Here is a 25091-nt window from a genome sequence, read left to right on the forward strand (position 1 = left end):
ACCTAACCAAGTCATCATGTAGCCTTCAGGTAGTATAGAGATCCTTGTGGTTCATACCATAGGCTTACATTCATTATATTTGACTGTACTAAGAAGGCTGCTTATTCCCAAGTTAATCATTTATCTTTTAACTTAAAATGTGACCAATCGGGTTTAATTGGGCAGAATAACATTTTTTTAGGAGTATTAAGGAGCTGTTTATCTATAAACTTTTTTACTATTTTACAAAAGAAAAAGCAGGTTGAGTTGATTGCTATGCTCCAAGGAATCCAACGGATATGATATGCTTTATGTTGTCCATTTACTGCGAAGCATTTATTAAGTTAGCCAAATCATATATGTATCATGCTCAGCAAACAAGGGAAGCTTACTCCATCCCCCTTCAGAAACAATGTAATTGCTATCAACAATAACAGAATGAGTTTTTGGAGTATCTTTAACATTGCAAAACCTAACAAAGTTCTTCACTGGAGCAAAATTCCACTGGGTGGAATTTGAGACTCAGTCAAAAGAAGTTTAAGAATGAATATCCAAAAGCTTTATTAAGGATTTTGGCTTTGAGCATCTTGAAGGGTTTCTACATGTATTTATTCATCGCTGTTGAAAGATAACTACCTTTATATAATTTTTAAAATCTAATCAGGAATGGAAGACCCTCAAGCATAAGCGAGATGAAAATTACCAAAAGGTAATGTGTTGCTTGGTTCATCGTTACCTTACTGCTATGAGGCAGAAGATGCACAGCACAGACCAGGCCACTGAAGAGAACCTGAATGAACTACGACAAGACCTTTCCAAATTCCGCAATGAAATGAGAGACATTCTTGGTTTCAGGACAGCAAAATACGCCATGTTCTATTCACGGAACTAAGATGTATCCCAGGTTTCAATGGACTTGATACTGATGTATATTGTCATAACATTCTGAGCATCCTATCATGTAAAAGACCTACTTTGGCCATCATCATTCATGCCAAATGCTTTTTATTTAATCAATTTCCTGCTTAATCAATATCCTATTTAACACAATTTATAAGTGAACATTTTGGGACAATTACCATCTGTCTGGTTTCTGCTGAATTAAAACGCAGTAATACAATTGTAAATCACTTCTCATAAATAGATAGTGTCACTTTGCCATTTTGGAGATGACCTGATATTTATTTCCTTTGAAGAAACTTTGGTTAGATGGAACATTCTAAAAATGCATTGGAATCCCACTTTGATCAGGCAGTTGAATGTTATGGGGGTGAAATTGGCCTTTATATTGGCAACTGATATATTATCAGGTTTCCATGACATAGGTAAGCTGTTTTAACAAAGACAAGAGTTGACAGAAAGTTAATATTTTCATTAAAATTGTGGACAAAAATTGCAAATGTTGGAAAGCCTTTACAATACAATACAATATCTTTATTGTCATTGTACAAGTACATCGAGATTAAGAATGCCACTTCCATATCGATGCTATAAAATAAATAAATAAATCACGGTGAAAACAAAACAACAATGGGGGGGGGGGTGAAAAAAAGGAAACAAGGTAAAGTGCAAAAAAGTTCATGCAGGGGTCAATTGTGCCAAATGACCCTGGGGGCAGAGACAGATCATGGCGGGCTCTCAGCTGGTCCGATTCAGAGCAGCTATAGCTCTAGGGATAAAGCTGTTCCTTAGTCTGGAGGTGCGGGCGTAGAAAGCCTTGTACCGTCTGCCAGATGGAAGTAGTTCAAACAGACGGTGGCATGGGTGTGTGGAGTCCTTGTAGATGCTGGTGGCTTTCCTGAGGCAGCGTGCGTTGTAGATGTCCTCCAGGGCTGGTAGCTGTGTCCCAATGATCCTCTGCGCTCTGCAGATGACCCGCTGAGGAGCTCTCCTATCCGCTGCCGTGCAGCTGAGATACCACACATAGATGCCGTATGTCAGTATGCTCTCTGTGGTGCAGCGGTACAAGGTCATCAGTAGCTGTTGAGGCAGACCGGCCTTTTTAGCGTTCTCAGGAAAAACAGCCGTTGCAGTGCTTTCTTGATTAGCGCAGCGGTGTTGGTGGATCATGTGAGGTCCTCTGAAATGTGTGTGCCCAGAAACCTGAAGCTGGACACACTCACCACTTCGGCCCCGTTGATGAAGACTGGAGCGTATTCCTTGTTTTTGATGTGTTTAGGGACAGGTTGCCAGGTTCTGCACCTCCGCTCTGAAGGCTGATTCATCACCGTTGGAGATCAGCCCGATCACTGTTGTGTCATCCACAAATTTGACGATGGTGTTGGTGGCGAATGCAGGAACACAGTCATGTGCGAAGAAGGAGTAGAGGATGGGGCTCAATACACAACCCTGCGGTGTGCCAGTAAGTGGTAGTGGAAGACATGTGGAGGCCCATTTTCACTGCCTGGGGGCGTTCCGTCAGGAAATTCAGGATCCAGTTGCACATAGACGAGCTGAGGCCTAGCTGGTGGAGTTAGGAGGTGAGCTTGGTGGGGATGGCAGAGCTATACTCTATAAATAGCATCCTCACGTAAATGCCCTGACTCTCCAGGTGAGTCAGGACGGTATGAAGAGCCATAGAGATGGTGTCCTCTGTGGATCTATTTGCTCTGTATGTGAACTGATGTGGGTCTAGTGGGGCAGGGATGGTGGCTTTGATGTGGGAGAGGACCAACCTTTCAAAGCACTTCATAATTATCGGTGTGAGGGCAACCGGGCCGTAGTCGTTCAGATTGCTGATGTTTGCCTTTTTCGGCACCTTTACTAAGTTTGCCTTTACTAAGTCGACAATGCAATTTGAACCTTCTCGTATGTATAGTTACCAAACTGCAGCGTTCTACACATGTGCACTAATATGGTAGGTGTGCTCTATGCTGTTAAGTAAAATATTTTCTTTAACTTGTGTTTTATTTAAATGTAATGCATATTTTAACTTTTTTTCCCACTGTCAAGAATGAGAGATCGAAGTCCTCATTAAGAAGTACCTTTCTCAGGTGAGGTTTAAAATGTGATCTCTTAAAAACAAACTTAAAATGGATCTTCTTAGTTGATCCATGCAGCTGACCTTTCCCTAATATGTTAGCATAATAGATATAGTGTTTGGGTATCACAGCAAATTGACTTAATAACTTGAACATTATATGAGTTGTATTTTGGATGTTGCTATAAATAATGCATCTGGTCTGAAAACTTAAGGTTCAGTTATGATTTGTTGTTAAACTAAGAAGCTTTATACTAAGTTTTTAATACAGCAGCATTTACGAAAAACGTGGAACTTGTCTGACATCTTGTTCTTCAGTATGTTTTGATGATGTTCTTATGTGGCAGGTACTTGGCTGCTCAAGTAGCAGTAGTGTGTGAAATTTAGCCAGTGCAGTGTCACAAAGCATTAGTATCACATCTGCTGCTGATTACATTCCATTTACTTTCAGTTTGCTTTCTTGTGTGCCCATGTCCAAAGTCAAGATTCACCCATTTAAAATTTAAATCACACTTAAAATGAGTGTAAAGAAGGGTCTTGTCTCAAAACTCACCTTATCCATGTTCTCCAGAGATGCAGTCTGACCCGCTGGGATACTCCAGCATTTTGTCTTTCTTTGCCCATTTAAAATCTGACAATTATATTTTGATGCACATTTGATGCACATTTGATGACATCTTGAAGGGCCATTTTAACAAATTGTTTCACGAAAATGTATAGGCTATGGTCTTACACTCTGAAATTAAACTTTGTATTGCCCATGCCCATTGGTTATTTCAGAGGGTAATTGAGTTATGAAGCAGTAGAATCTACTTTTACTGTTATACTTATAAAAATTACAAGTTGCTCTTGAGTCAGAATGTATAATACCACAAAATTAACAAATGGATGTTGCCAAGATTTGAGTCTGAGCTATTGGGCAGGCTCGGACTATATTCTTTGGAGTGCAGAAAGCTGAGGGATGAGCTTATAGAGGTGTGTAAAATTATATGAGGAATAGATAGGATGAATGCAAAGCGTCTTTTTATCCGGAATAGGGGAATTAAGAAACACGAGGACATTGGTTTTAGATGAGAGAAGAAAAATGTAATGATATCCTGAGGGCATCCTTTGCACAAAATGGGTGGTGGGTAACTGGAACGAGCTGCCAGAGATGATAGTTGAGGCAAGGATTATAACAACATTTAAAGGACATTTGGACAGGTACATAGATAGGAAAGGTTTAGCGTACGGCTGCTTTCTGGTTAACTGATTAATTTTGAAAAATAGATTAATCATTAATTAATCAATTTGCCCCATTAAAATGATTAATTCTCAAAAACCACATTTTCCTGATTTTTCAAATTATTCTTTCTTGACAAATTTACCTTTACTTCACAAGCGTAGAACTACTTTATTTGTACTGTTATTAGGTGAGATCTCAAAAACAACAGAGTATCAACGGTCTCATCACACAATGATGTGTGCAATTTTGTGATGGAGGCCAGCAGCACTAAGAAATCTTTCAGATTCAACTGAGCCAGGAGCAATTGTCATGAGTGCTCCGTACACTTTTTCAAGTGTGCTTGGGCATTTTGACGTGCTTTCCAGGACAGCCATTTTTCTCGCTTCAGTATCTTCAAATTGCCTTGCCGGTTTGAATATGACTCCATTGGCTTTGGGTTCTTGATTTTTTTGATACTGACACTTTTGGCCAAAGTTGCAAAAGAAATTCTGTCTAAAGCCGTCAAATGTGCAATAACAAACTCAGGTGTTTCTGATGATTTCTTATTGAAAAGCGAAATAATTGTTCTCTGATTTGTGCAGAATGGAATCAGACAGACTTGTTTGAAGACACTAGGGTCAAATCTGAAGGCAGCATCTCTGGACAGAAGGAATGGGTGATGTTTCGGGTCGAGACCCTTATTCAGACTGGTTAAGGAAAAGGGAAACAAGAGATATAGACGATGATGTAGAGAGATAAAGAACACTGAATGAAAGATATGCAAAAAAGTAACGATGATAAAGGAAACAGGCCATTGTTAGCTGTTTGTTGGGTGTAAACGAGAAGCTGGTGCGACTTGAGTGGGAGTGGGATAGAGAGTGAGGGTTCGCTTGGGCAGCTTACATAAATGCAAATTGGAGGAACAGCATCTCATATTTTGCTTGGGCAGCTTACAGCCCTGTGGTATTACTCTGGATTTCTCTAACTTCAGGTAGCCCCGGCATTCCCTTATTCCAGCGCAATGTGTAAAACGGGACAGCGCCGAGGATGCACCAATGTTTTAGCAAGGCTTAGTATCAACTTTGCTTTGGTCTCATTGTGACACGAAGTCCCTCAGACATGGCGGACTGCATTCTCTTTAGAACTTAGGTTATATTACTTCTCCATTTTTCCAACCAAAATGTATCGCTTTACATTTCTCTGCATTAAATGTTATCAGATGCATGTGTGGCCATTTGACAGGACTATATTCGCCGAAGTCTTGGTGAATTACCAACTGAAATGAGAGGTCTGTGTAACAACATAATACTCTGCCATCAGTATCGACTTGCTGCCAAATGTTCCTTTGTTTTCTTCATGTTGGAGTGGTTGGAGTGGAGAGGAGAAATGGAGCACAAGAACTTTAGTCCTTTCAAGTCACGAACGCACGAGACATTTATCCTTGGCGATTTTGAAGTGGTGACATTCAACAGTTCCAAATATAACTTTTTTTTATTAAGCAGCAGATATTATGCAAACAGTGACAGTTGAAGAAACAGAATCAAATAAATCAAGATTAAAACAAATTAATCTCAATACATCACACATTTGCTGCTGTACATTGTTATTGCACTTAAAACCATCTATTATGATATAGGTATATAAGATAAACATTGGATCAATCTCTGTCATCATTGTTATAAATAGACTGTTCCAAAGCCAGGCTGAATTTGGGGATAATTTTTCTGTCCAGACTTTTTCTCTATTCGTTCAAGGATTAAAATAGCTAGAGGAAACATCCAAACTCATGGGAGCACTTAAATTAGACATATTCCAGACTTGATTACTTCTATTTGCCAACAGTATGTCCCTTATAGATTAGGAAGAGCACTTTGTAACAAATTAAGGGAAAAAATCAGAACGGTTTCTTGCATCATGAATAGAAAATAAAGTCACTGTTGACATAGTGTGTTCAGCATCGTCTGTTTTTCAAGATGTTGAGGAACTTTTGATTCTTTGATCTATAGGGCATGACAAGGCTATTAGGAAGTACTGTGCCTCGACCTGCTTCATCCACCTGTCCCATGAAAATGTAGTTCAGTCCTGTGAATAACAGAAAGATTACTTCAAAAGCAGAACCTTATCTTTGAGTAGTTTGAGGTATTAAGAATTAACTCATTGATAGCAATGGAACCTCTGTGTTCATGGATAGTATTTATACATTTGTAGATGGAAGGCAGTCTTTGAGTGGAGAGGTGTTATAATTGAGCAGCTGTTAGCCTGAGGCTGCAGCGCAATACATGAGAAGGGATTTCTGCATTTATTCTCCAGAATGTGATAATTGAAGGTGAAGGGCAAAGAGAAATAGAAACGAAAATGAGCTCGGGGAGACAGAAACTGTGACCACAGGCCACTGCTTGGCGCTTTAAATACGAAGGGAATAATCTCAATGACAGTGACAGCAACACAAGTGGAAGACTTGGGCTGTATTGTGACTGCATAGAACGATACTATCCAAATGGAGGAATGGTGGTGTGAGGGTAAGTCTGTAGGAATGTTTCTTTACGTTAGAAACACCGTACAGTACTCAGTTCTGCGATTGTTCTCTCTCTTACTGCACCAGAAATGTTTGATTTTTTTTCAGGAAAAGTAACTGAATAATTAAAAAATAACCACCAGGTGTATCATTAGCGTGAAGGCAAAAGGATCAAGAATTTTCAAGGGAGGTAATTCTGGATGTTGGGGGATGGAGGCAAAGTTTAATGAAATAAACAGTTATATGAGACATTTTAATTAAAGTTATCAAACAGGACCACCATGCTTAAGATAATCATTGGGAATATAAAAAATGTGGTGAAAGTGTTACGGTAAAATCTTTTAAGCATTTAAACTTGGAAAGAGAACAGTGGTAGGGTTGGGGGCTATCTCTGCGTTGAACAGAAGTTTTGTCTTAAGATGTTGGAACTACAATCTTGACTCTTACTGATCATACATGGGTAGAAACTGATAATGAGCAAGAAGTGTAATTACTTCAGGAACACGTTAAATAGGCTAATAGTGGTAAATGCAATTTAATGTAAATAATGGAAAATGGGATAAATAATGGAATATATGAAATAAATCAAATGGTTGGATGCTGTATTTGAATGAAAGGGGCGATATCAATGGATCTGACCTTAAAGCAATGCTGAATGAAGTTTGGATTTATAAATAAGCACCTACTTTGGAGAGCCAAGGAGCCACGATAAATGTATACAAGACACAGTTACTCTCTGCATTTTTCAATATCCATTAAAACTAGAGCATGTACGATTATATTATAATTAAAATTTGTTTAAACTGAAGAGTGAAAGTGAAAAGGCTTTGTAAATTTAAAATGATGATTAAAACAGTAAGGAGAGTTTTGGAGATACTTTTCATAATTATTCCTTTTTTGGTCAGAACAGAGACAGGCCCTTCTGCTGGCTGTGTCCATACCGCCTTACCTATCTACACTAATTCTATTTGCCTGCATCTTTTTTCTTAACACCTTCAATCTTTCCTGTTTCCTGCAGTCAAGGTGATTTTAAAAGCCAAACTCTACTGCCCCGATGATTATTCCTCTTCGTTCCCTCAAGCATTTAAGCTCCGATTGGGGCTATTCAGGAACAAATGCAGGGCATTATTCTTTGTCAAAAGTCTTCCAAATGGCAACCTTACCTCGTTTAATAACCGGACATTTTTTACAGATTGCGATGATTTTGACACTCATGTTCTTCCCTGCCTGTTGAATTGCCAATGTCCCTTCTTTATAAATATTTATAATAGAGATGGTTGCGTGGATACTGCGATTGCGTATTACAGCAGTTATAACTGTCCCAGTCAACACTGCAAGAAACAAGAACAATTCAATATTTAAAAATACGTTTTTCAAATCACCGTAGTCAGGTTCGATCCTGACTACGGGCGCCGTCTGTACGGAGTTTGTACGTTCTCCCCGTGACCTGCGTGGGTTTTCTCTGATATCTTCGGTTTCCTCCCACACTCCAAAGACGTACAGGTATGTAGGTTAATTGGCTGGGGAAATGTAAAAATTGTCCCTAGTGGGTGTAGGATAGTGTTAATGTGTGTGGGGATCGCCGGGCGGCATGGACCCGGTGGGCCGAAGGGCCTGTTTCTGCGCTGTATCTCTAAAATCTAAAAAAAAATCTAAAAAAGATAGAAAGATCTTAGTTCCATGTTTTTATGCCTAATAAGGCCACCACAATAGTTCTAAGCACCATATCACAGGAAGTGTAATAGCATAAGAGAGGCATAAAGGATATTGAAAAAGATGTTGCTAAACTGGGGAATTGTAACACAAAGGGATTAGTTTGACTCTTTTTATTTTGAGCTGAGTAGGCCAGGGTGAAATGAGAATCGTTTTCCTCAGCAGAGAGTTCACTAACTAGAAACCATTCATTTAAGCTCAGGTAGAAGGGTTAGGGAAGAATTTTTCTTTTCTTTTCAATGAATGTTCTTGAATTCTCTGCTTGAAAGGGAGAAGGTGCAAGAAGTCTCATATTACAATAGCTTTTAAGTGTCCTAACCCATAATACTACAGACCAACAACTAGAATTGGGTTTATAAAGGATATCTATTTTTTGGCCAGTAAGGACAAAATCACCCAAATAATCTCAGTGTGCCATAAATTTCCATAAATGGGACGAATGTGAATAAGCAATTAATGAACATTATCAACATGACCCACATTCCAACAACACATATAAAATGAATTGCTAAATGCCCAAGAGCAGCTAATTTGGAATAAACTGAGCAGACCTGTATTCGTAAAGCTTACAGCATGATGTTTTTAGCAACTAAGTGATCACAATATGACAAGCGCACCATTATATCTTAGGCATAGGGACAACATGCCAAAAACTGAAACTCAATAAACACTTTTCACATACTGACAATTCAGCCTATGTTTCATGCCTTGTGTTTACCCTATGGAGCCGGACTTGTTTTTGATACACAAATTCACTGTTTCACTGGCAAGGCTTTCTGTAAAGCCGGTATATTTTATGTATATTGAGGTGGATCTTAAAAATGATGAAAGATATTGACATTTCCATTCATCTGCATACCAGCATCTGCAGTTAATTTCCTACACTATTTGACATTTCCATTCATAGATATATTTTTAAAAATACTTAAAGGGAAAAGCCTGTGGTCCTCACCAAAGTCACTGGTACAGTAATAGCTTCCCATTGTTCTACTTCTTTTGCATTTCAGTTGGCAAGGAGGTACAGTAGGTTTCAAGGCTTTAAAACAGAATTCAATGAGACAGGCATTAACAATCAAAAATCATTCATTCTAACACAACCAAAAAACACATTTAATTACTTTTCAGAAGAAACATTTATTGTGGTTTGCCTATTGCTGTAACTATTTTCTCAGGTTTAGTTACTTTTCAGAAGTAACATTTACTTCCTATACAGTAACTATAATGATTTACCACTCAAAAACTCAAATATTTTTGACTTCAATGTGTATAATGGTAACGTCTATTAAATCAATTTGTATGGATGTCCATGATCGAATTATACAAACAACCCAATGTGCAGAATTATTAGAAGCTCCAGTTAGCATGACACATAATATTTCATTAAGTACAAAAATGTGATATTTACATATTACCTCAGCTCAGAATTGTCATAGATTATACGTAGCTGTTGGGAGAAGGAATATTAGTAAACAACATAAACCCAAGTTTTCATGGCTCGTCTAATAATTCACTTTGTCTGAAGAATCACTGTGTTAGACATCTATAGACCCAGACTGCCTGACCACAGTCTGCGCTTATCTAAAATTCAGGATTCATGCTGCAATAGTCCTTGTACTCCTTGTCTCGATGTGCAGGGAGCGGCAGAAACTGCCTACATAGTAGAAAGGCTTGTCCAATTTGAGGTGGTGAAAAGAAAAACATGCCAAGGAAAGAAATTTTATTTTAAGCAACACCACTTTCTAAACATCAAGATACTGACAGGTTTCTTACAGCAATCCAAAATATCGGGTTGTGACACAAATTATCTTTGCACTAAATGTTGTATCCTTTATCCTTTATCCTTTATCTTTGCTCTGTGGATGCCTTGATTGTATTCATGTAGTAGTCTTTTTTTTGAATGGCGCACAACAAAAAGCATTTCACTATATCACGGTACACGTGACAATAATAAACTAAATTAAACTATGTAAAGTATTAAATTTCCTCTGAAGAAAACTTTTATGTATGTTAATCAATGTACAAGTGTACAAGTAATACATTCTCCACTCTAATGTTTTGAGTTATAATGAATTTGTTCATTATGTTGAGAGGGACAAAGTTTAAGGATGTGCGGGGCAAGTTTTTTTTTTTACACAGGGGGGGGTGGGGGGGCCTATAACACTCCTCCAGTGGTGGTGGTGGAGGCAGATATGATAGTGGCATTTAAGAGACTTTTGGATAGGCAGATGATATGCAGGGAACGGAAGGATATGGATCAAGAGTAGGCCGAGAAGTTTAATTTAGCTTGGCATCATGTTCTCAACGGGCATTGTGGGCCGAAGAGCCTGCTCCTGTGCTGTACTGTTCTCATTTAAAAAAATTGTTTGTTGATCTTTATATCAGTAAAAGCTGCCAGTATATACCACTAAAAGTTTTAATATTTATCAATTTTGAAGCCAACTTTTCTCTCTTTTATTTGATCCCTACATGAAGTAGATGAAGTAGCCAATGTAACTCCACTTTTTAAGTGGATAGCCAACGTAACCACTTTTTAAGAAAGGAGGGAGAGAGAAAACAGGGAATTATAGTCCAGTTAGCCTTTATCGGTAGTGGGGAAGATGCTTGAGTCGATTATTAATGATGTTATAGCAGCATATCTGGAAAGCAGTTACAGGGTCGGTCAAAGTCAACATGGATTTATGAAGGAGAAATCATGCTTGACTAATCTTCTGGAATTTTTTGAGGATGTAACAAGTAGAATGGATAAGGGAGAGCCAGTGGATGTGGTGTATCTGGACTTTCAAAAAGCCTTTGACAAGGTCCCACACAAGAGATTAGTGCGCAAAATTAGAGCACATGGTATTGGGGGTAGCGTATTGACATGGATAGAGAACTGGTTGACAGACAGGAAGCAAAGAGTAGGAATTACCAGGTCCTTTTCAGAATGGCAGGCAGTGACTAGTGGGGTGCCGCAAGGCGTGGTGCTGGGACCCCAGTTATTTACAATATATATTAACAATTTAGACGAGGGAATTAAATGTGACATCTCCAAGTTTGCGGATGACACAAAGCTGGGTGGCAATGTGAGCTGCGAAGAGGATGCTATGAGGCAGCAGGGTGACTTGGACAGGTTGGGTGAGTGGGCAGATGCATGACAGATGCAGTATAACGTGGATAAATGTGAGGTTATCCACTTTGGTGGCAAGAACAAGGCAGATTATTACCTGAATGGTGTCAGTGTAGGAAAAGGGGAGGTGCAACGAGACCTGGGTGTGCTTGTACATCAGTCACTGAAAGTAAGCATGCAGATACAGCAGGCAGTGAAGAAAGCTAATAGCATGTTGGCCTTCATAGCGAGAGGATTTGTTTAGGAGCAAGGAGGTCCTACTGCAGCTGTACAGGGCCCTGGTGAGACCACACACGGAATATTGTGTGCAATTTTGGTCTTCTAATTTGAGGAAGGACATTATTGCTATTGAGGGAGTGCAGCGTAGGTTCACCAGGTTAATTCCCGGGATGGCGGGACTGACATATGATGACAGAATGGGTCGACAGGGCTTGTATTCACTGGAATTTAGGATGAGAGGGGATCTTATAGAAACATATAAAATTCTTAAAGGATTGGATAGGCTAGATGCAGGAAAATGTTCCCTATGTTGGGGTAGTCCAGAACCAGGGGTCACAGTTTAAGAATAAGGGGTTGGCCATTTAAGACTGAGATAGGATTTCTTTTTTCACCCAGAGAGTTGTGAATCTGTGGAATTCTCTGCCACAGAGGCAGTGGAGGCCAATTCACTGGATGTTTTCAAGAGAGAGTTAGATTTAGTTCTTAGGGCTAAAGGAATCAAGGGGTATGGGGAAAACACAGGAACCAGGTACTGATTTTAGATGATCAACCATGATCATATTGAATGGCGGTGCTGGCTCGAAGGGCTGAATGGCTTACTCCTGCACCTAATTTTCTATGTTTCTCGACTTGAAGTAAAACCCAATCTACAAATCTATATTTAGTAAAAGTGAGAGGGTTAAATTGCAAATGTTATTTTTGTACAGATTTCTTATTAATGAGGAAAACATTTAGATAATCTTTAAGGAAATGACAAGCAATGTATCTTGAGAATCATCTGGTGTAAGCAACCTGTTTTAGAGATGGCTATCTTTATTAGAGAGGGAAGATCCATCAATGTAAACTTCAGAAGGGATTATGATTTATTTAGATACTTTTTAGAAGGCTTTTAGGCAGGCACATGAATAAGTATTCATAAGTTCTAGGAATGTTCATAAGTTCTAGCAGCAGAATCAAGATTACTCCGCCATTCAATCATGGCAATCAAATTTTCCCCCTCAACCCCATTCTCCTGCCTTCTCCCCTTAACCCCTGACACCCTTACTCATCAATAGAGGGATATGGATGACGTGGAGATTGAATATGGATGGAGAATCGAGAGATATGGATCAAGTGCAGGCAGAGGAGTTTAGTTTAACTTGGTATCATGTTTTACAGACATAGTGGATTGAAGGTCCAGTCCCTGTACTGTACTGTTCTATGTTTTTTTAAGGTGCTGTGCGTGCAACCCACAAGTAACATTTAACTGCGTATTATATAGAGGTGGATGAATTTACCAAAGGATTTAAGAGTGAAAGAGCAGAACAGTGTTCCAGAGCTCAGTGAAAAGCAATTAGGTATATTTAAACACTTTTTGTTCTTCAATATTACCATTCCCTAAACTTACTTGTAACGGGAGGTGTTGTGACTGGTGCTGCTGTGCTGACAAAATTCTTTGATCTGAATTTGTAGTGAGCCAGAAACCCATCAGCCGTGACACTCAGATCCGAGAGGAATTGCACAACTATTTCATTTTCTTGTGACAGAACTGGCCTGCAAACACCAACACAAACAGGATCACAGCAAATTGAGGTGGGCATGAACATTCACGTACCAAACTAATGAATACATTTCATAAGCAGATGACAACTATGATGTAGCATAATTAGATAAAAATGGTAGAAATTTGGCAAAACTGTATTATGGAATGGTGGGATGCAGGTTAGAAGTGCAGCTGTATTTATTTTCCCTATCACAAACAAGCTGATGTGGAGAGTCACCTGAGAGACAGGGAACACTTGCCTTCCAGCCTCGGCGCTCTCCACTCACCCTCAGTGGCATGAAATGCAAGCCCAGGGAGACTAGCCATGGGGGACAGATGGTGCAAAATGAAAAATCTTAAAGATTATAATAGACAATAGGTAGACAGTAGGCCATTCGGCCCTTCGAGCCAGCACCGCCATTCAATGTGATCATGGCTGATCATTCACACTCAGTACCCCGTTCCTGCCTTCTCCCCATACCCCCTGGCTCCACTATCCTTAAGAGCTCTATCTAGCTCTCTCTTGAAAGCATCCAGAGAATTGGCCTCCACTCCCTTCTGAGGCAGAGAATTCCAAAGATTTACAACTCACTGACTGAAAAAGTTTTTCCTCATCTCCGTTCTAAACGGCCTACTCCTTATTCTTAAACTGTGGCCGCTGGTTCTGGACTCCCCCAACATTGGGAACATGTTTCCTGCCTCTAACGTGTCCAACCCCTTAATAATCTTATATGTTTCAATACGATCCCCTCTCATCCTTCTAATTTCCAGCGTATACATAATTATCTATGCAACATAAAGGTCCTCATTTCAACATGCAATTTTGTTTTCTAAATTGCTTTTGTCACAAGCTGTAATCTTCCTGTATTTTAAGAACGTATATATTCAGCATCTCATCTTTCACAATCATTTTCCAAATGAAGGAACACCAGAATGGTTTGTTGCCAGTTAAGTGGAAGTAATGATTTAAAGGCTATGCATATAAATAGCACGGTAATGAGGTGGATGGTTACCATGAACCAGGGAATTTTAAAACAGCAAAAACCATACTCTTCACAACCCACTGAGTGAAGGGACTTAATTTATATCTCTAGACTCTGATGTTTCATTCCCCAGTCAAGGCAATAAACACATAATTGTCTCAGGGGTTTCTGGCATTTCTTGTTTTAGCCACGGCGTGAACAGTCGTGTGGGGAAATGATTGTCGATGCATTTTGGACTCGTGATGTATGATTCTATTATGTTTTTTTTACCAAAGAAGTAGGAGTTGACTTTTAATTTTGACTCCCATTACATTTGTGCTTGGCATAGGATGAGCTTCCCTGATATTCCTGGCTGGAACCTCATGGAAATCCCTGTGGGTGGCACAGCTGGTACAGCTGTTACTGCACAGCTCCACCACACAGGTTCAATCCTGCTCTGTCTCCTCCAGTGCTTTAATACTAAAACAATGATAGCATGATGTGTCCATAAATGGCAATGAGCCACTGTTAGTAGGCAGAAACTTGCAGAAACATTTTAAAAGAAAAATAACAAAAATCTGAATTGATAGATGAGATATATTCTGCATTTTAATGGTATCATCTCACATACTGATCCCCCAAAACACTGATTACACTGTGAGAGGCATAACGATGGCGGGTTTTGCCTAGTAAAATGGCGGCCGTTACACTCCTTTGCATACTACACTTCAGTATAGGTGATTTCAACGGAGTGGTCCATCTTGTTCCTCTAGTATCTTTGATCAAAACATGCAATGATGTCATTGTCCTCTGATCACATAATGGATATCCATAATGTATACAAATAAACCACAGCCAGGTTTGATTTTCTTCACCGTTCCAGAGTAATTATTAGACCATAAGATAATAAGGCATAGGAGCAGAATTAGGCTATTCGGTCCATTCAATCATGCCCAATCTATTTTTCCCTCTTGACCCCATTCTCCTGCCTTCTCGCTGTCACCTTTGACACCCTTTTCTGGTGCTTTTATTTTTTTTTAAGTTATAATTACAACTTTAGCAGCAAGACGCAAGTTTTTAATTATATACCAGAGTGATGACTGATAGCTTGGAGCTGCACAGTCAAAGTTTAGACAAAGCAGGAAAACAAACAGCAGATCATGATTTTCTACTCAACAGCTGGAGCATCAGGGGGCTTGTCAGTGAGTAATTCTGAATAAGACGAGTTCCCTCACTGACAAAGTGTTTTTTGATCATTAAAATGGTGGGGAGGGGTATGTTGTGGAGGACAGGAATCAAGAGATGATTCACCAAAAGGAGAACGACAAAGAAAACCAGAGTCTGAAGAAGGGTTCCAAACCAAAACGTCACCTATTCATTTTCTCCAGAGATGCTACCTGAATTACTCCAGCTTTTTGTGTTTATCTTTGGTATGTACTTTTGTACATACTCTTGTTTTGTCTATCTCTTATAGGGTACACAGCAGGAAACTTCTCCCCTTATCTGTACACTTCATATACTTCAAACATGTTCCATCTAAATCTCCTCCACTGCAAGAGAACAGAACTAGATTCCCCAGTCTCTCCTCATAAACTGAAATGCTCCATCCCAGACAACTTCCTGGTGAATCTCCTCTACACAATCTCTAGTACCAGTATATCCTTCCTGTAGGATGCCCAGAACTGCTGGCTCGATTGTATTCATGCATTGTCTTTCCGCTGACTGGTTAGCACAAAAGCTTTTCACTGTACCTCGGTACAAATGATAATAAACTAAATGAACTAACTTAACTAAATACTACTAAAAAGCATTAATTAGGGACCATTCCTATATCTTCTGGTTCCATCCCCAGTTTGCCCCTGTCCCTAATAGATCCTATTCTTTCTGTACAGTCCAGACAAAGAATAGTAACTCCTAGAAATGAGGTGAAGGAAGAATAAAAATAACAATTAAAAAAATATTATCAAGATCACTTACGCTGGAGGACTGTCTCCACAGAACTTGCCAATTCGTTTTGCATCATTGTTCTCACCACCATTATATATAGAAACATAATCGTATCGACAGTAGTTGTCTCTTTCGACATCAAACTTCTCAAATTTTAACTCAATTATCTGTTAAAGATGGAAACTAAGATGCATTAGTTGTTGGATAGAGACATTGCTTCAGATAAAGTCAATAGCTTGTTGTTGTTCTCCAAAGATTACAGCTTTTGAACTTCCCATGTGAATATCATGCTTGCCCCATTGAATGTCTCATCAGACCATACCCGGTACAAATCCCCTCCATGCCCCTGCTTCTCCACATTACTGTAAACTCAGTTTAAGTTTAGACGATCTACATTCCTCCAATTCTTGTTCTATTAGAACACCTGATTATAAACATTCCATTATTATGACCATGCCTTTCACTTTAGAATAACAATTTTCAAAACGTTTTTATTCCTTTCCTCTTCCACTTTCCCTCTTTCCTTCTCGATGACCCTCCTTATCTTTTGACAAAAAAAAAGAATGAATTATCCTGATGTTTTCAAATTCAAATCAGAATTTGTTTGATTATATCGTTGTGAAACATCTTGGGACATTTTACAATGCCAATGGCGCTTTATAAATACAAGTAGTTAGTGTTAATCAAAATACAGGAAAGCCATTAATATACAAAAATGCAGAGCATAATCAACTCTACTGTAGCATATAATCAATAAAATTATTTTTAAATGAATGCATAATGAACAGTGAACTAGATCATGTAATCCCCCTGGCTCTGCATGAAAGTCTATTTTTAAAAGAGTCAAACTTGAAACTTATCTGTTCTTTGGCATTCTGCACTGATCACTTTAAGTGCCACCAAACAGAGTCAATTTATATCAGTATCGGTCTGGATCAGACATTCATAAATTAGTCAATGTGTTTAGTCCTAACTCATTTCACAGAATTTGCAGATTATGCAAACTAAGGCCTCTGTTGCCATTTGGCTTGGACCACCATTGGTAAGTTCTGCTCAGACAATAACACACTTTTGTATTTGTTCGCTGCTCCAGTTGCCCGACAGGTAATGTGGAAACATAGCATAGAGTCTGTCGGGGATGAGGGAGGAGCACTCAGAGGGTACAGACGGCATCAGGGCTAAGGGAGAAGCATGCAGTGGGAAGAGACAGAAGGAGGAGATGCAGAGGGCAGCGACAGTGCCTGGGATGAAGGAGGAGATGCAGAAGATAGTGATAGTGTCGGGACGAGAGAGGAGAGGCAGAGGGTAGAGACGGTGTCAGGGATGAGGGAGGAGATATAAAGGGGGGGGGGAGACACTGGTGGGTGTGAGGAGGGTAGAGACAGCGATGAGGTTGAGGGAAGAGCACGCAAAGGGATCAATATATGTGTGCCCCGATTGGAGGGCAGCTACTGTGAGACAGTGGGGGAATTGGCAAACATGGTTTGAGGAGGTCAACCCAAACAGTAGAGGGCAGTCAGGTCTGTGATTCTAGTTTCCAAGGCTGAATCGGGTTGTTGAGGCCCACATTCACCCAACCCAGGTATAATATGATGAGGCATCATCAATCCTTGGACCATTACTACCAAGTACCATATTTTCTCACCCGCCCTCCCTTAAGAATGATAACTAATGGCAGAGGAGGCACAGGAGCCAGAAGACTTCAAGGTTCAAGGTGCCTATATTGGAAATATAAAAAAGTGTTTATGCAGCTCAAGGTGTTTTGTCCCCGCGGAAGTGAAAGCCCACTGACCTGCAAATTACCACTATTAAAGAAACATCAATATTACTTTTCCGCAAAAAAACAATTTTGCCTGCCTTGTACACAGGCCAGCCACAATTTTTTTTTGAAGTTAAGTGGAGCCTTGGCAATGTGGCGTCTGCCAGGAATACAGGAATCAATGTGTATATTGCTTGGTCACAAACAAGCTGCACAAGCATTGACTGAATTCTTTCTTGCAGAAGTAGATGGGATTGTTGACAGGAGCATGTATGGTAACAGGAAGGTAATCAATGACTCTTTATAATTTAGTGAATGCTCCCCCTTTGTAGAACTCCAGTGCCCTGCCATGCTGGTGATGAGGGTCCATGGGGAAGTTGATGTACTGGCTAGCTCCAGGAATAGCTTGGCTTATGAATGTGTGCACAGCAGACTGGTCAATCATAGAATCATGCAACACAGAAGGAAGCCGTTTAATTCAACCTGTCTCTGCCAACTCTTTGACAAAGCTATCTAATTAGTCCTTTTCCCATACTTTGTTCCTGCTTTTTATTCCTTTTCCAAGAATATATGCAATTTCTTTTTAAGAGTTATTCTTGGATATACTTTCATCTGCACTTTAGGGTGTGAATCCAGTTGATTGTGAATCACAGTGCTAAAACTTGTCCATATTTTGCCAGCCTTAGCCAGTTAGCTTATTTACAGCAGAGGAGGGTTCAAGGCTGAAGTGATATTATTAGTGGTTTTCCAATTGAAGGGCATACTCTGCAAGTTGTGGTCTAACATCATTAAGTCTGAAGAAGGGTCTTGAGACGTCACCTACTCCTTTTTTCCAGAGATGCTGCCTGAACCGCTGAGTTACTCCAGCATTTTGTGTCTGTCTTCAGTGTAAACCAGCATCTGCAGTTCCTTTCTACACATCATTAACTAGGATTGCTTGGGTTCGATTAGCACAATGCCTTATGTCTCCTCCACACCCTAGCTTCCTCATCTTCATTTTCATACTAGTTGCAAGGGTAGAGAGATATTCCCCCAGAAAATATCTCCTGTGTAGAATGGGTGAGGGGCAAAAATAGCAGTCCCAAAGCAGGTTAACAAGCAACACATGAAGCACAAGCTGAAATAATCAAATGGAGGCCAATTCACTGGATGTTTTCAAGAGAGAGTTAGATTTAGCTCTTGGGGCTAAAGGAATCAAGGGATGTGGGGAAAAATAAGGAACGGGGCACTGATTTTAGATGATCAGCCATGATCCTATTGAATGGTGGTGCTGGTTCGAATGGCCTAACCCTGCACCTAGTTTTTCAGGTTTCTATGTTTCTAAATCAAACAAAGGCTTCAGAGTTTTTGTTACATTCCTTAAATTCACTTTCACTTCCATCTGAGGTGGGAAACTTTCTGGTCAGGAAGAACTACGCTTGACTTTTACAGCCAGGAATATTCATTGTAACTAAGGACTCATTCCAGCTCAGCGTGCAAAGGTGTAAAATTAATGAACAAGTCGTTGGCTTAAGGCTGCAACAAACTGTTGATGTTCACACATCACCTTGAACATTAGTTCTTTCTGCTTTTTTTTGTATAATGAGGCTGAGCTGTGCCAGCATTTAAAAGCCGAGTTCTTCCCAGTTCCAACATCAATATTTCAGAACACACAGATTTATCTGGGACGGTACATTTCAGTTAAGAGGAGAAATGGAAAGGCTGGGTTTCTTTTCCATGGAGTGGCAGAGGCTAAGGGGGGTAGAAGTATACAAAGGGGGATAGAAGTATACAAAATTATGAGGGACATAGATGGGAGTGGACAATGAGAAATGTTTCCCCATAACAGAGATAATGGGAACAGGTTTAAGGTGAGAAGTAAGAAGTTTAGAGAGGAAGAACCTTTTTCACCCAGAGGGTGGTAGAAATCACACATCACCAGTGAAGATGGTGGAGACGGGTACTCGGACAATGTTTGAAAGTATCTGGATGAGTATGACATAAAAAGCTAAGCACCAACAGGGGATTAGCATAGGTTTGTACTTGATGGTTGGTATGGATATGGTGGACTGAAGGAACTGGTTCTGTGTTGTATGACTCTATGACATGTAGCACAATGAGATGCACAATAAATCACCCTCTTCTCACCCAAATAATGTGCACCACATGCAACTAATGGAGAGCTCCATCTGCCTGTGTGAAATCTCTTCTTTTACTAACAATTGCAATCCTGCAGCCTTTCTACATACTAGTTACATTATATTTGTGAGAGTTTTGTGCATCAAGACCATGTAGAGCAGAACTGGACTGAAACAGTCCAAATTCATTTGCTGTAACAGCCTTACAGCAAAATACAGATGAGAGTTGCATCCTTCATTCTGGATATAAACCATGGTATTAGAAGGAAGTCAGTGTCAAACCACCAAACACACATTCATTGTTTCTTTGATAGTTTCTCAAAACTATGTCCATCTTTGTCCAAATTTGGAGTAAATGAGATATTTTTGTAAAGAGTCATGCTAGTGACTCTATGATTCCATCATAAAGAAAGCCCATCAAATCATCTACTTTCTTAGAAGATTGGGGAGATGCAGTATGTCGACGAATACTCTCTTTAACCTACTGGTGTATGGTAGACAGCATCTTGACTATTTGCATCACGGCCTGGTTTGTTAACTCGATCGTTCAGGAGCGAGGGAGATTAAGCAGTGGTAGACTTTGCCTGGTCCATCTTGGGTACTGACCTCCCCTTCATCGAAGGAATGTATAGGAGGGGCTGCCTCGAAAAAGCAGCCTGTATCATCAAGGACACACACCATCTTAGCTATGCTCTCATTTCATCCCTACCAACGGGAAGAAGGTATATGAATGTGAAAACTGTGACCGCCGGGTTCAAGAATAGCTTCTTCCCAACAATCATCGAGTTCTTAAACACTACACAACATTAATCTGTGATGTATGGACTGTGTTTGGCTGCACTGAGAAGAGAGCTTTTTTGCACTATTATTGTGGTCTTAATTAAATGAAATTTTGTTTAATATATATTATCTATATGCATTGTGTTTACAGGCTTGTTATGCTGCTGCGAGTAAGTATTTCATTTTTCTGTTGAGGGTACATATGATAATTAAACACTCTTGACTATTGTAATGAGATTGGGTGCAATGGCATCTTTGCTTCGGAGACCTGGACATCTAAGCAGATATTTCAAGATACCATCAAAAAGCTATTCCTACAAAATCCTCCTAATTCACTAGAAGAATAAATAAATCAATGTCAGTATCCACGCTCAGGCCAACATTCTCAGCGTGGACGACCTTACTGCACTCAGTTTCTGCACTGGGCTTGCCATTTCACTCACGTGCCTGATACTCCTGAACCATACACCCCGTTTTAAGTCATGTCACAGAAAGGGGACGTGGGGCAGAGAAAATGATTCAAGGGTGTGTCAGAGCCTCTTTGAAACATGCAATATCCCCATTGACTGCTATTCCATGACGGTTCAATGTTGAAAAGAAGCATTTGGAATGGTATTGTGCGCCTTGAGTACTCATACATTAGAAGTACACAGAAGCCCTGTGTAAGTGATGGAAGGAGTGCACCACCTGATAAACAATCCATCCATGCCTTCTTGCTCCAATTATGGAATTCCCCCATTAGCCTCATTAGCTACCTCAAAACTAACAAAACCAGAGTGGAAGCAAGTTAACCTCAATACTGAGGGATGCCCAAAGTGGCAGTGAAGCTGTACACTGGTTAGCAATACCTGATGTTTCGGTGCCACGATGTGCCACGAGCAGGAGACTCCTGCTGGGTAGTCATAATCTGGCCAGTTGGGTGTTTGGAAGGAGCCAGGTGATTTTTCCAGACGACCACCACAAAACTGATCATCTATGGAGATGAATACAAATCTAATTATCTGTTCGGCAGCAAGCATTTAAAGTGAAATATACATACATAAAACTAAGATACAGCAGATAGTCGAAATCTGAAATAAAACAGACAATGCTAGAAGTACTCAACAGGTCAACCAGTATGTGTGGGGAGAGACAGAAACATGAACTTCCATTATGAAAATTTATTGACTTGAACTGCGAGTTGTTTCTCTCTCCATAGATTCTGACAGACCTGTTGAGTATTTCCATATTTTAAAAATTATATTTGAAGCATTCTTGTGTTGTATTCATTTTAAGTTGCGAATAACATGTACCCTTGCTTCATATTTTTGCAATTTTGTACGTCTGTAGTCCTTTCAGAGAGAAGTAGAACCAAATAACTGCCGATGCTGGTTTATACCAAAGACAGACACAAAGTGCTGGAGTCGGTGAGTCAGGCAGCATCTCTGGAGAAAAAGGATTGGTAACGTTTCGGGTCAGAACCCTTCTTCAGACACTGTTCTTTCATAGACAATAGACAATAGGTGCAGGAGTAGGCCATTCAGCCCTTCGAGCCAGCACCGCCATTCAATGCGATCATGGCTGATCACTCTCAATCAGTACCCCGTTCCTGCCTTCTCCCCATACCCCCTCACTCCGCTATCCTTAAGAGCTCTATCCAGCTCTCTCTTGAAAGCATCCAACGAACTGGCCTCCACTGCCTTCTGAGGCAGAGAATTCCACACCTTCACCACTCTCTGACTGAAAAAGTTCTTCCTCATCTCCGTTCTAAATGGCCTACCCCTTATTCTTAAACTGTGGTCCCTTGTTCTGGACTCCCCCAACATTGGGAACATGTTTCCTGCCTCTAATGTGTCCAATCCCCTAATTATCTTATATGTTTCAATGAGATCCCCCCTCATCCTTCTAAATTCCAGTGTATACAAGCCTAATTGCTCCAGCCTTTCAACAAACGACAGTCCCGCCATTCCGGGAATTAACCTAGTGAACCTACGCTGCACGCCCTCAATAGCAAGAATATCCTTCCTCAAATTTGGAGACCAAAACTGCACACAGTACTCCAGGTGCGGTCTCACCAGGGCCCGGTACAACTGTAGAAGGACCTCTTTGCTCCTATACTCAACTCCTCTTGTTATGAAGGCCAACATTCCATTGGCTTTCTTCACTGCCTGCTGTACCTGCATGCTTCCTTTCAGTGACTGATGCACTAGGACACCCAGATCTCGTTGAACATCCCCTCTTCCTAACTTGACACCATTCAGATAATAATCTGCCTTTCTATTCTTACTTCCAAAGTGAATAACCTCACACTTATCTACATTAAACTGCATCTGCCATGTATCCGCCCACTCACACAACCTGTCCAAGTCACCCTGCAGCCTTATTGCATCTTCCTCACAATTCACACTACCCCCCAGCTTAGTATCATCTGCAAATTTCATAATGTATAGGAAGGAACTGCAGATGCTGGATTATACTGAAAATGGACACAAAATGTTGGAGTAACTCAGTGGGTCAGGCAGCATCTCTGGAGAAAAGGAATAGGTGATGTTTTGGGTTGGAACCCTTCTTCAGACTTGCTGAAGAAGGGTTCCGACCGGAAACATCACCTATTCCTTTTCACCAGAGATGCTGCCTTACCCGCTGAGTTACTCCAGCATTTTGTGTTTATCTACTGTTCTTTCATATATGGTTGATGGCAGTGGCCACTGAATGAGATGGTTTCATCTGTACAAGACTTCTCCCGGTCACCAGAAAAGTAGCAACTATTTAAAAGTGAGCTGAAGTCCGTACATGTTTTTTTCCTTTTAAGTCCATCTTTTAAAGTCAATTCACTTTTCAGTGAATTTATTTGGCAATCTTAACAGGGTGCTGACAGCTGATATCTGAGAACCGACTCTGCCAGCAATCCCAAATAAAAGTATTACATGTCAATGCTATAACTTCAGCAACTAAAATCTATTTGGTACACTTCTCAACAGTACTCTCTTCTATGTGCTGCTTATACCTTATAAGTACTGTGTTTTATTTTTGATTTCTAAAATCCCAACATCTGAGACTTAACACCAAAAAAGATCTATGCATAGTTATTGTAGCAGATCTATTTGATTTTAAGAAACAGTTTTTAATTACATATTGTGCCAACTTGAAATTTAAGTCAAGGCATTAACAGTTTGTGAATCTAACCTTCACATAAAACTGCTCATAAACAACTTGATTAGATTACATCTCCATTTGCATGGAGCCTCCTCCAATGTCTCACCTGAATGAATGTTGCGAGTGTTTTTGGAAGTTTAATTTGGTTAAAGGAATTTCACAGGAGCAGTATGTGTTAGTTTCATGTTTTCAATTAATGTGAAAGAACTGTAAAGCTTTTGTGTTGCATCTATAAACTGTGGTATTATAAACTGGGAGAATACAAGACCAGTCCAGATCAGGAATGTCCCAGTTTCAATACCAGTTTACCTTGCATGCAATTATTTCAATAGGACATTAAGTCGTCGATAGGCATGGGTAGCATGGTGGCGCTGCGGTAGAGTTGCTGCCTTGGCGCCAGAAACCCGGGTTCGATCCTGACTACAGGTGCTGTCTGTACGGAGTTTGTACGTTCACCCCGTGACCGCGTGGGTTTTTTCAGGGTGCTCCGGTTTCCTCGCACAATCCAGAGACGTACAGGATTGTAGGTTAATTGGTTTTGGTAAAAATTGCTAATTGTTCCTGGTGTGTAGGATAGTCATGCTAATGTATAGGGATCTCTGGTTGGCATGGACTCGGTGGGCCGAAGGGCCTGTTTCCGCACTATCTTTGCGATTATCATCAGAACAACCATCTCAAGAACTGATCAGTGTCCTAACAGGAGAGCTGACGTGGAAATGTTTTAATTTATTTATGGGGAAGAACAGCACCTCTTGTTCGGCTTTAGTAGCTCACAACCCAATGGTGAACATCAAATTCTCCAATTCTAGGTTATTGCAAAACCCTCCCCCTCTCCTATCTTCCCCCCTAACCCCCCCATCCCCCTCCTGTGCCCCACCTTCACTTGCACTTATTTCTCACCTTCCACTTACATTCCTTTCTCGAGTTTTACTATTCACCACTCTTCAATCCTTTTGCCTCACACCTTCTGTATTTTCATCTTTGGTCTTTGTCCATCAAAACCCTCCTCACCTGTATCGACCTCATTTCCTGGCAAGCTTTGTCCTGCACCTCTCTCCCCCCCTACCCTCTCTACAATCAATCTGAAGTGTCCCGACCAAAAACATTACTTATTCATGCTCTACAGAGATGCTGCCTGACCTGCTAAATTACT

General features: G+C 40.2%; 2 protein-coding genes across 4 annotated transcripts in view; one reads left to right on the top strand and one right to left on the bottom strand.

Moving 5' to 3' along the window:
* The window catches only part of trpc1 (transient receptor potential cation channel, subfamily C, member 1), a 71424-nt gene extending 63729 nt beyond the window's left edge, over window positions 1–7695 (top strand). Inside the window, exon 13 of the mRNA XM_078410416.1 lies at window positions 644–7695. Coding sequence (XP_078266542.1) covers window positions 644–871 — 228 coding nt within the window. The 3' untranslated portion in view covers window positions 872–7695. The remainder of the gene's footprint in view (window positions 1–643) is intronic.
* The window catches only part of pcolce2b (procollagen C-endopeptidase enhancer 2b), a 48621-nt gene continuing 29197 nt past the window's right edge, over window positions 5668–25091 (bottom strand). For all 3 annotated transcript variants that reach the window (XM_078410422.1, XM_078410420.1, XM_078410421.1), the window contains 6 exons: window positions 21652–21776; window positions 16178–16314; window positions 13104–13249; window positions 9344–9427; window positions 7842–8009; window positions 5668–6245 (listed from right to left, as the gene is read on the bottom strand). In XM_078410422.1, coding sequence (XP_078266548.1) covers window positions 6115–6245; window positions 7842–8009; window positions 9344–9427; window positions 13104–13249; window positions 16178–16314; window positions 21652–21776 — 791 coding nt within the window. In that variant the 3' untranslated portion in view covers window positions 5668–6114. The remainder of the gene's footprint in view (window positions 6246–7841; window positions 8010–9343; window positions 9428–13103; window positions 13250–16177; window positions 16315–21651; window positions 21777–25091) is intronic.

Source organism: Rhinoraja longicauda, chromosome 13, assembly GCF_053455715.1.
Source record: "Rhinoraja longicauda isolate Sanriku21f chromosome 13, sRhiLon1.1, whole genome shotgun sequence".
NCBI classification, from domain to species: Eukaryota; Metazoa; Chordata; class Chondrichthyes; order Rajiformes; family Arhynchobatidae; genus Rhinoraja; species Rhinoraja longicauda.